General features: G+C 34.4%; 1 protein-coding gene across 2 annotated transcripts; it reads right to left on the bottom strand.

The window, feature by feature from the left end:
• Positions 1 to 7,336: 7,336 nt before the first annotated feature.
• LOC107494776 (ACT domain-containing protein ACR6) lies at positions 7,337 to 11,161 on the bottom strand. 2 transcript variants are annotated; one of them, XM_016115810.3, is made up of 7 exons: positions 10,858 to 11,161; positions 10,398 to 10,443; positions 10,069 to 10,186; positions 9,951 to 10,018; positions 8,629 to 9,255; positions 8,124 to 8,228; positions 7,337 to 8,044 (listed from the first exon to the last, which is right to left on the bottom strand). In XM_016115810.3, exons 1-7 carry the CDS (start codon positions 10,902 to 10,904, stop codon positions 7,703 to 7,705), a joined length of 1,353 nt encoding a protein of 450 aa, XP_015971296.1. In that variant the 5' UTR covers positions 10,905 to 11,161; the 3' UTR covers positions 7,337 to 7,702. The 2 variants fall into 2 exon arrangements, with proteins under 2 accessions (XP_015971296.1, XP_020980773.1); XM_021125114.1 differs by lacking the exon at positions 7,337 to 8,044 and having other exon boundaries at positions 8,118 to 8,228; positions 10,111 to 10,186; positions 10,858 to 10,972.
• Between the last annotated feature and the right edge of the window lie 900 nt (positions 11,162 to 12,061).

Consider the following 12,061-nt stretch of genomic DNA (forward strand, 5'->3'; position numbering starts at 1 on the left):
TCTAAATTAGAGTATCATTGGAGATAGTAGATGAAAAATTCTCAAGTAGAGTTTGTGAGTGTGTGGTGTGAGTTATGTGACAAAAAAAATTGCTAACCTAATGCATAAATAAAAGATTTGCAAACATTTTACTGAAAAGAAAAAATCGCTAACAAAATCTTGAAAAACAAGACTCCTTTTAAAGTAAATTATCACGGTAAATTTTAGAAGGTTAGATTTAACAGTATTTGTATAGTTTTTTGGAGTGTTTGAGAATGCTCTAGATGGTTCCAGAATGTTCTAGAATATCCTAGAAGATCCCAGAATACCCTAGAAGGTTCTAGAAGATTCTGGAAGGTCATAGAGTATTCTAGAAGAGTATGAATGTATATAGGAATATGAATAGTAGTATGAAACAATCTAGAAGTATTTAGAGAAATATGGTAGTATAGATATTTGTAGTGAATGTTCTGGATGATCAATTTGGACTGTCCATTTTAATCCTAATCATCCATTGAGGAGGTGGATGGCTATAAATAGAGAGTGAGAGTTAGAGTTTAAGTGCGTGAGTCATTTGTAACAAATACTTGAGTAATAAAGTGTTCTTTTCACCAAAACTTCATTTCTATTGTGTTCTTAGATTTTTTTCTAACTATTTGAGGGTTAGGCTGACTTGGTCTTAACTCAAGAGGTTGAGTAAGTCCGAGTACCGTCACGATAGCGTTGGAGTGTCTAAGGCCGGGACAATTTAGTATCAGAGCAAGGTTCGAGAAGGAGCATAAGTGATTTGTGGGTATGACTTCTGGTGGAACCATGAAGCATGTTGAGTCTCAAAGGGGAAGGGATGCTATTCCTTCTCAATGGGGAGGAAAGAAGGCCCATTCTTCAAGTGAGCCTAGAGGTAAAGACTCTAACTTCTTAGAAGAGAGAATTTCTATATTAGAGAATGTTTTATTTTCTATGGATGAGCACTTCCAAAGGATAGAACATGACAAGGAGACTCTCGAGACTCACGTGTTAGGAGAACTAAATGCTTTCAAAGAAAGCATACTCCAAATCAAAGAGAAGCTTGAGAATTCGTTGAAGCTATTTGAGGAAGTTCGAGGAGGTAAAATCTCGACCAACCATTATAAGGGAGACGACAAAGATTGATCTCCCAAAGCCAAAGGAGTTCAAGGGCGTGAGGGATGCTCAAGAGGTGGAGAACTTCCTATGGCAAATGAAAAGATACTTTGAAGGCCAAGGGGTAGTCGAAGAAGCAATAAAGGTATGCACTGTAGTTCTCTACCTTTCTGATAATGCTACTTTGCGTAAATACAGAAAAAGGGTGATTGCAACATAGTCACATGGAAAGATTTCAAAAGGGAGTTGAAAAGATAATTCTTCTCTGAGAATGTGTTTTATGAAGTAAGGAAGAAGTTGAGGGAGTTGAAGCATAAGAATACGATTAGTGACTACATAAAGGAGTTCACTACTATCACGCTTCAAATTTCGAACTTAGCATCAGAGGATGCATTGTTCTTCTTCAATGATGGACTCGAACCTTGGGCAAAGCAAGAACTACAAAGAAAGAATGTTAAGGATGTCGATGAGGCCATCGTGGTAGCCGAATCACTCACTGAGTATCATAGAAGAAACTCTAAATCCAAGTCTTCCTCCAAACCTAGTTCTACTAAAGGTGGGGGAGACATGAGAAAGAGTTTCTCAACCAAGAAAGAAGAGAAATACTCTTCAAAGAAAGAGTATGAGGAAAAGAAAAAAGGCTTTTATGTCCAAAGGAGGATACTTCGTGCGCAAGGGACCACACTAAATGAAGGATTGTTCCAATTTAGGGACTCTGGCATCTATCACCGAGGAACGAGAGGCTCAATCTCAAGTAACTGAGTGTGTTGGATCTATCCAACTCATGAATGTTGTGAAAGGCAAAGAGGCAAGCACTGCAGAAAAGAAAGGCTTGATGTATGTAAAAACCTTTATAATGAAAAATCCGTCACGGCTATGATCAACACTGGTACTACACACAAATTCATCATGCCTGATGAAGCAAAGAGGCCTGAGTTGAAGATCACCAAAAAAATGGTTCGTTCAAACCCATGAATACCAAGGGTGAACCCCTTAAGGGAATAGCAAAAGGGGTTGAGATGACTCTTGGTTCTTGGAAGGGCCTTGTGGATTTCTCAGTAGCACCCATGGACAATTTCAAAATAGTCATCGAGTTTGATTTGCAAAGGAAGGCAAATATAATACCTATGCCATACTACGACATAGTATGCGTCATGGAGAAAAGGTCTCCATGCATGGTCCCTATAGTCTCTAAAGTTGGAGGACTACCGATGCTTTCTGCCATGCAAGTCAAGAAAGGGTTTAAGAAAGGAGAGATTACATATTTGGATCTATTACAAGAGAAGTCAACATCTGAAAGAGAAGCTGTTTGCCCTAAAATCAAGGAAGCCCTTGAAAAAAATAAGGATGTGATGTATCCCGAGTTACTAAAACAACTACCACCTAGGAGGAAGGTGGACCTTAAGATTAAATTGGATTTAGGAGCGAAACTGCCTGTCTCAGCACCATATAGGATGGCAGCCATTTCCATGGTCGAAGGAGATATTTTGCATACCATCAAAGAATGGTTTCATCATGATCCCTTAGCCAAGAAATTGGTAGAATTGGCTAGAAAAGATAAGACTAAACGTTTTTGGCTAGAAGACGACCTTCTCTACACTAAAGGGGAAGATTATACATCTATAAATGAAAAAATCTAAGAAGAAAATTAGTGAAAAAATGCCACGACACCAAGTGGGCTGGTCACCAAGGTCAGCGAAGGACCTTGACACTCATTGAATCTTCTTATTATTGGCCTCAAATGAGAGATAGAGTGAAGAGCTATGTGAATACTTGTCTTATATGCCAACAAGATAAGATTAAAAAAAGAAACCAAGTGGGTTGTTGGAACCTCTGCCTCTATCAGAGTGACCATGGAAAAGTGTTTCTTTAGATTTCATCCTTACCTTACCAAAGTTCGAGAGGTTTTGATCTATTCTCGTAGTAGTGGATCGATTTTCGAAGTATACTACTTTTATACCTGCCTCTACTAACTGCACTGCAGAGGAAGCAACACGACTTATCTTTAAGAATGTGGTGAAGTACTAGGGATTGCCTAAGAGCATCATTAGTGATCGAGATCCACACTTCACAGGACACCTATAGACAAATCTGTTCAAACTCCTTTGGTCGGAGCTTCATTTTTCAACAAGCTTCCATTCTTAAATCGATAGACAGATTGAGAGAGTGAATACCTTACTCGAGTGTTACTTGAGGTATTTTATAAGCGCTAATCAGAAGGATTGGATAAAACTCCTCGACATTGCTCAATTCTCATACAATTTGCGAAGTGTCGAGTCCACAGGGAAGAGTCCATTTGAGATTGTGACCGGACAACAGCCGCTTACACCACACTCTTTTTCTTCCTCTTACTCAGAGAAGAGCCTAGGAGCTTATCATATGATTAAGTCATGAGAAGAATAAGCAGATATCACTCGTTCTTACCTTGATAAAGCTGCAAAGAGGATGAAGAAATAAGCAGATAAAAAGAGGAGACATGCAAGCTATCAAGTATGAGACAAGGTTATGATTAAACTTCTTCCACAATAATTCAAAGCCTTTCACAAAGTTCATAAGGGCTTAATCCGCAAATACGAAGGGCCATTTTAGATCATTGGATGTGTTAGGGAGGTTGCTTACAAAGTACAACGTCCCTCCCTCTATGAAGATCCACCCGATCTTCCATGTGAGTATGCTAAAACCATATCATGAAGACCAAGATGAACCGAATAGAGGTGACTCGAGTAGTATTCCACCTGTGGTGATTAGATCCTTTGATAAAGAAATCGAAGAGATCTTAGCTAATCGCGTCATGCAACGAAGAGGAGTGCCACCAAGTATCCAATACTTGATCAGGTGGAAATGACTCCCGATAATCGAAGCTAGCTAGGAAGCTCGTGAATATCTGTGGCGATTCCAAGAACACTTAGAGCGCTATTATGAATAGAACACGACGAGGACGTCTGCACATTATGTGGGGGAGAATGTCATGGTAAATTTTAGAAGGTTAGATTTAATAGTATTTGTATAGTTTTCTAGAGTGTTGAGAATGCTCTAGATGGTTTCGGGACATTCTAGAATGTCATAGAAGGTCCCGAAATATCCTAGAAGATTCTAGAAGACTCTAGAATGTCATAGAGTATTCTAGAAGAGTGTGAATGTATATAGGAGTATGAAGAGTACTATGGAACAATCTAGAAGTATTTAGAGAAATATGGTAGGATAGATATTTGTAATGAAGGTTCTAGATGATCAATCTGAAAACTAAGAAAAGAAACATATAAAATTATTAAAAAAACCATCCAAAATCCAAAACAAAGAAATATCCAAAATATAAGAAAAAATATCTAAAACTTAGAAAAAAGAAACATCCAAAATCAGTAAAAGGAATAATCCAAAACCAAATAAAAGAAATTAACATCCGAAACGTAACAAGATCTAGCAAAAAATGAGATATCCAAAAACTTTTTAGAAGTTCTTTAGAGAGAACGCCAATTCAAATTATCATGAGAAACATCCAAACATAATAAAAAAATCTAAAGCTATTTAAAAAATGTATCATTAAAATTGAAAATTATTTTAAAAATTTCAAAATTTCAAAATTCATTTTAAAAATTCTAAATTATTTAAAAAAAATTTAAAACATAATAAAATGATACATCCAAAATTATTAAAAAAGAAAGATGTCATGGTAGCGACAGACGCATGGAGAAGAAGAAAGTCATTGCCGGCGACCTGCAACTCGAGGCGAGGAGGCAGCACGCAATGAATGCGAAGTGAAGGAGGGGGGATGACATAGCTGCTTTCGATTCGGAGCGCGACGTCGTGGTATGGATGAAAGGAATCCACGGACGATGAACGATGAGATGTGAGGAGGATGAAGTGGAGGCGCGTAGTTGTCTTCTCTGTGCGAAACGACGGCAGCGAAAGTTACAAGGATACTTGACGATGGTGCGCAAAGATGGTGTGGGATGCTGGGGAGAAAGATGCACGGCATTGATTTTTGAAAAAGAGGGATTAGGATTTGTGATGTTCTTTTTAGTGTGAGAGTGAGAATGGAATCAAAGAAATTGTTGAATAGTAATTATATTTTATTTTTTTAGAAAATTTGAATTAAAAGGGGATTGGCTCATACTAGCTTATGACATAGTTGGTTCTATACTTTTTGTTTACTTTTTTTAATTTTCTGTCCATCCAAATGAGGAAACATTATTTGGTTAATAGTCAAATTAGTCCCTAAAAAATAAGACATTTTTCAAATTCGTCCTTGAAAGATTTTTTCAATCAAATTAGTCATTCAAAAATTACGAATTAATCATATCTGTCATTCAGTTACTCCACTCACAATTTTTATCAATGATTGATGATGTGAAATGTTAATTGATAGCATATATGACACATAACATGTTCAATTAGACGTTGACTAAATATATTTATGAAAATCTATCAATTTAGTCACTAGGTCATATTAAGAATATGATTTTTGTAATTGAGAAAAATGACTAAATTAATAAATTTTCATAAACATATTTAGTCAATATCCAATTAGACATATCAGGTATTATATATGTTATCAATTAACGTTTTACAACATCAACTTTTGAAAAAAAATATTAATGAAATTACTAGAGGACAAATATAATTAATTCGTAATTTTTGAATGACTAATTTAATTAAAAAGTTCATTTAAAAATAAATTAAAAAATATTTTATCTTTAAAAGGCTAATTTAATTATTAACCCAAACATTATTTTTTTCCGTGTTTTTTGGCGTAACATTTGGCTATATTGAAAATAATATGTAAACTTCTAGAATTTGTTTACCTAATTAATCTAATCTTACGGTAAGTAAATCTCATCATGTAATAGCCAGTAAGCCAGCCAGGTACACAAGATAAGCACGTTCCAAGTTTGGAGTCATGTTTATATTAACAATTAATTAATGTTAATGAACTGGTGAAAGTGAAACGACACACAAAGTTTAAGTTTTAAATCTTACAAAAAATGAATTTTTGCGTCAATTCACCAGCCATTATTATTAGTTATATGGTTGGTGAATTTCTTTTTCTTCCGAGTCACAAATGTGCCACGTAATGCATCACATCTTTGATATTTTTGAGTGACTTTTCGTTAGATTCGACCTACTAACAGATGTGCTTACTGCTTATGCCATTTGTCATCAACACACTTCCAAAATACGTCATCGGGATTAGACAAATCATGGCTACTTGGCTAGTGAATCATATAATTGGGAGAAATATCCTTGCACTTTTTTAAGAAAAAGTGAAATTCTTTTGTGATGGCAAAATAAAAATGCTAATTATTATGCCTTTATAATTGGGAACTAAGTATAGAAGTTAACGTTACTCAAAACAAAGATGCAAAACGCCATTTTACTGTCGTTCAAAGAACGAAAGATGTTAAGTGACTCGTCTTGCATTGCATTGTACTCGTTACTCATTGTTATATGCACTTTGTTTGTGTATATAATTTTTGTATATCTTTCACTTTTAATATTAAAACTTAAAAGTGATTACTTTCACTTTCACTCTTTCAGTATTAAAAGTGATTAGAAAAAAGTAAAAGAGATATAAAAAATATATATTTCAAACCATTAAAAATAAGTGTCCACAAAGAATAGTGCCAATATCATTTTTCGATATAAAAACTCTTCAAAGAATAGCTACTTTTTTGGATGTCATACAACTATACAAGAATCTTGGGTTCATTTATTCATACAGAATAAGGAAGCATCTAAATTTGGCAAGTTGGCCAAGATGTTGTCCCTGATTCTTATCTTTCAACAAATACAATGTAGGCATAAAGGTTTGTTCACATGACATAGATTCCATTATTTTATGGATGAAAAAGATCGGTGCTAGTAAACTTTCTAGAGCTTCAAGAAATAACAAGGGAACGCCAAATGGTAATGGTTTATATACATTGTCACATTCCTTCCTTTTAAAATTCCATTATTCTCAAATTTTAACAATCAAATCAAATTATCCCTTCCTATCCTATCAACTGGTTATGAAGATAGAATTGCGTCAATGCAGCTACAGCTCTAAAGAAAAAAACCAATGGGGTAATATACAATTATTATTTATTTATTCAAGTGTATACTATGATGTAAAGTGTGTAATACGATGATTATAATGACTGATAGCATACAATTTTAATAATATTTTCTATTATTTAACATTTATTAATTTAAAAAATTAAAGTAAAAAAATATTACCAAAATATAAATAAATACATTAATTTAACAACTTCTTAAGTGTTGCTGAAATTATATAGTCATATAACCAGTATAATTAGAGACACCAATGGGCCATAGATTCCTCCAATCTATTGCAAAGGACACCAACTGATAAATGCTATTTAATCTTTTGTACTTGATAATTCTAACAGGTTATTTACAACATACACAACCCAAGTAACATGTTACTGTACATAACCATTTACACTATATATACAAAGTTGTTTAAGCTTTCTCCTGTACAAGTAATTTCCATGCCCCTTAGTTTAGGGGGGCAAAGGTAGATGTGTTTTTGCATCTATACAACACTACCATATTAAACTGTGAAACATGGTATATGTGCTGGGAGTATACAATAGACTACTCAAGAATAAGATCTGATCAGCTTAAAATTCTGAAGAGATCGAGCTTTGAAAAAATTTCCAAACAGAAATCCGATTGTTGTTGTTCGAGGGGACTTTGGTGAGAGATACGAGTCGTGTTTGACCTGCAGGACTGTGTCGCCGATCTCTCTGCGAATGGAATCGATAATCTTGGGATCAACCGGGTTTCCAGTCACATCTGTGACATAGAAAGTGTCATTTGCCTTTCCATCCTGTGTAGATATTTCTGCTCTTCTAATACATAAACTGTTCTCTCGGAATATTCTTGTGATATCCGATAGAAGTCCGACACGATCTTCTGTGCACAACTCCAGCTCCATACCCTGTATATGAACATTTTAGCACACAACTGAATAATAGTAGTAGTGACAATTACAGCTTTCAAATGTTTTCTTGCTATACCTCAGACGCCCGCCTTTCGATGGCTGCTTCAAGACACTGTACAAGTCTGTCTCGCTCAGCCTCTGAGCTTATGGGGAAACCATCAACATGCCGAATATAAAACTCCTGGATAAAGTGAGGAAAATGTTCCATCAGAGAAAAGTTTATGCTTGAAGAAAGGTGAACTAAAGATGTGCGAGTCAAGCCGATGGAATGGCCAAATGAAACTCATGTTCATAATGATTGACACATTGTTAGACTTTTGAATCATACAGAATCCAAACACAACAACAACAGCTAACCCTTATCCCACTAGGTGGGGTTAGCACATGGATTAAATGACTCCAGTGTCCTATCATAGATCATCTCCATGTTTTAACTCTAGTAAATTCAAATAATGTATTCAAACTATTTATTGCCAAGAAATGAAGGTTAGTTTCGACACCAAAACTAATTCAGCATTCCAATCTATAAAAGTGAACTATCATTTCTAAAATGCAAAGTGGCAAACAGAAAGTTGGCTAACCTGATACGCTTCTGTCCTTGCCGTTTGGACTACACCGTGATAAACTACATACTGCATATCTGTCAACGTGCAAATAATATCAAACAACAATTTTGGTCGATCTTTTGCTCTCATGGTAACCACAGTGTAATCTTTCTCAACGCAATCAACCACGGTCACATTAGGTAATCGACTTCTATCCCTATCCCTATCCCTATCTCTATATCTTCCCTGTCCTGCTCTTTCAACCCTGTCATAGTCCCGGTCAGCAAACATAATCTGATGTAATCTTCTGCCCCTATTTGTAACTCCAGGAGGTGAAAGAGTTGTTTTTGCTGTCTTTGGATCATCGCTCCCCCTAAGAACATTACAAAGCAAATCCCTTATTCTAGAGAGGCAGACTGGATCTTTGATGGCATGTCCACTTGAATCATCTGTCACGTTAACTACAGCAGCAGCCCTTGTATTATGCGTCCATATCTCAGCATTCACCACATTACAGTGAAGGTCCGCAAGAACAGCACAGACTTCAGACAGTAAACCAGGCCTGTCTGTACCAGTAAGTTCGATTGAGGTGTATTCTTCAGTAGGTACAACCCCAACAGACTCTCTGAATGAGGGTGCAAAACTCGGATTATTTTCAAGTCTCTGCAAAATCAGGGTTAAAAAAACAACAAATCAAATACTTCAATCTTGTTGAATAGTATATCCTAATAGGATCATATATTATTCATAAAAATTTATCATGCCTATATTCAGAGATCAGTTAAGAAACTTTGAAAATTTGGGTGAGAATATCTTGGGGAGCTAAATCAGGCATCCCAAATAATATAATAATGTTTATAATTAAAATGTCAAAATTTCACAAATGTTCAGAACTCTAGATGGCAGTAAAGTGTTAACAAAAATCTAATATCTATCCGAAGTGATGGGATCCAGAAAGTTATTATTACAATGTTTGGAGGGATAAGGGAATCAATCTGAATCACAATGAATATCGAAAATGAGCAACAAATATGGTAAATTAGTTTCATAGCCAGCTCATGCATTCAGCAGCAAAGTATGATGATTCAAAACAATCAGGAACCCAGAAAAATGACCCTTCCATAGACACAAAGAATAAGAAACTAGAATGAAATTGTCTTCAAGAAAAATAAAATAAAATAAAAAACAATCACACTAGGTGTACACAAAAAATTAGACAACAAATCAGCCACTGTATAAAATTCAGGTTAAAAAACAGATACACATTGAAAACAACACATGTATTTATAAAATATATGTTGGCTATTTTTTGGTGTGCACCTAGCGTTTTTGAATAACAAAACCACATGAACTCCTACCCTCTGAATGTAATCAATAACTTCCTTATCTCTGATCTTGTTTCCATTATGATCAATAACATTAAACACTGAAAAAGGATCAAATTAAAACAAGAATCAGAAGTAAAGTTATAATAACTAACAACAATAATAATAAATAATGATAATAAATTAATAATACTTGTTATTACAAGGTTCATATCTGAAAGAACTTGGACTACATCCAGAAGAATCCCATGTTTGTTGACACTGTCAACCTACAAAAAAAAAAAATTCAATAGTAAGAAAGTAGATGGCTGAAAAATTAAACAATTTTTTAGTAAAATGCGATAAATTATTATTCTAAAACATCCAAACATTAAAAATTTGAAATAACAATAATAATAAATAACCGACATAACAGAATCTTTCCTGTTATCAATTCAATTTTGGCGAAACCCTAAAGAGATGGTATAGCACAAGATTTACCTGAATAACAGTGGCATCTTCACAAGCATTGTTGTCAATCACAACCCTGCAGGAGCAATTAGATTCATGATTTGATACATGTTGATAACGATCCTCAGAACAAATCACATAAAAATATTCTGAGACAGTAGCAATAAATCAAAATCGACTATGCTAAAATTATGATTAAGGAAAATTTGAAAGGTCCATGAAAAAACAAAACAAACAAAATTATGATTAATGAAGGGGAAGATCTGGCCGAACAGTGCGAAAATTGAACACAGCGAACTTTGATTTTCTAATACAAGTTTTAAAAAACGAAAATAGATAATTTGGAAATAAAAGGAAAATTGAGGTGATTCCAAAATTGGTAGTAGTGTGTGTATTTTTTATGAAAGAAGCAAAACCCCAGGTATTTGAGTACTAGATGAAGGAAAGTACTAAACTATCCCCCATAATAATAAGAAATTGAGGAAGTTACCTTGGTGGGTTCATCCTCCTTATAAGCTTAGCATATTCATCATCCATATTGTGTGTGTATATGTTGGAAGCAGAACCAGCAGCTCTGTAAGCAAAGACCTTGTTATTAGTAATTAATTAAGGAGGAAGGTACTTTTACATGCACTCCTCCAAGAAGAAAGGAGAATGAGAGAGTGAGAGAGAAAGAGTGGAAGTGCAAAGTGAGCGATTTCCTTTTTAAAACAGAGAGGAATGGGGAGGGTACAGTGTTTTGTTGTGTGAGTCACTGAGTGCGTGAGCGTGTGAAGTGTGCAAGGAAGAATTAGGAGTTTAGGAGGACTAAGGAGATGGAAAAAGAAAAAGAAAAAGAAAAAGAAAAAAAAATAGAGTTGCGGGTTTTTTGGATTCTAGGAAGACGTAACTGTTCGGGATTGGCGGTGAGAGCGGTTACGTGGTTCGATAGATTGGCGGCAAATCCGTACAAATGGAAGGCGACCGGGGGTATTATCTAGAATCCAATTTGGAATGCTGACGGGGGATGACGTTGTACTGTTGTACTGCCAGGTCAGGGCTTTTTCTTTAAAATAAAAATACACAAACTTTTTCAATTATTTTTTTTTGAATAAAATTCAAAACAGTCTTGACAATTATTTCGAAAAATAATAAGGCCTCTAATAAAAAAATTCAACGTTTGACAATAATTTTAAAAAGACAACGAGATTCCTGTGCCAAAAAAATTTAATGTTATTTTTTTTGCATAAAGATTAATCAGTCCCAAAAAAAATATTAGAGGTCGAATTGAGTGTTTTTTTTTTGAGAAATTTTCGTTGTCCTTTCGAGGTAATTGTCAGGGGTCGGATGGGGTATTCACTCTATTTTTTTGTCTTTTATAATGAAAATATATTTTTGTTTTATAAAACATCAATAATATTTTAAGCTAATTTTTTTTGTATTGGATTGAAGGAGTGTGTTATATATAATTTTGGAGAATTGGTGTGTTTTTTATGGATATGAAAATAACTTTTTTAATTAGAAATTATAAATTGAAGGCTTAAATTTGGGTGGGAATAAAAAACTTAAGAAAAGTATAAGGAGATTATGAGAGTAGTAAATAATGTGAACATTAGAGCTAAAAAAATTAAAATCATAAATCAGATAATTAATTAATCTTTAATAATTTCAAATTTTGAAATTTAAAAAATAAAATTTTAAATTAAACCAAATCA

The sequence above is a fragment of the Arachis duranensis genome, chromosome 6 (assembly GCF_000817695.3).
Source record: "Arachis duranensis cultivar V14167 chromosome 6, aradu.V14167.gnm2.J7QH, whole genome shotgun sequence".
NCBI classification, from domain to species: Eukaryota; Viridiplantae; Streptophyta; class Magnoliopsida; order Fabales; family Fabaceae; genus Arachis; species Arachis duranensis.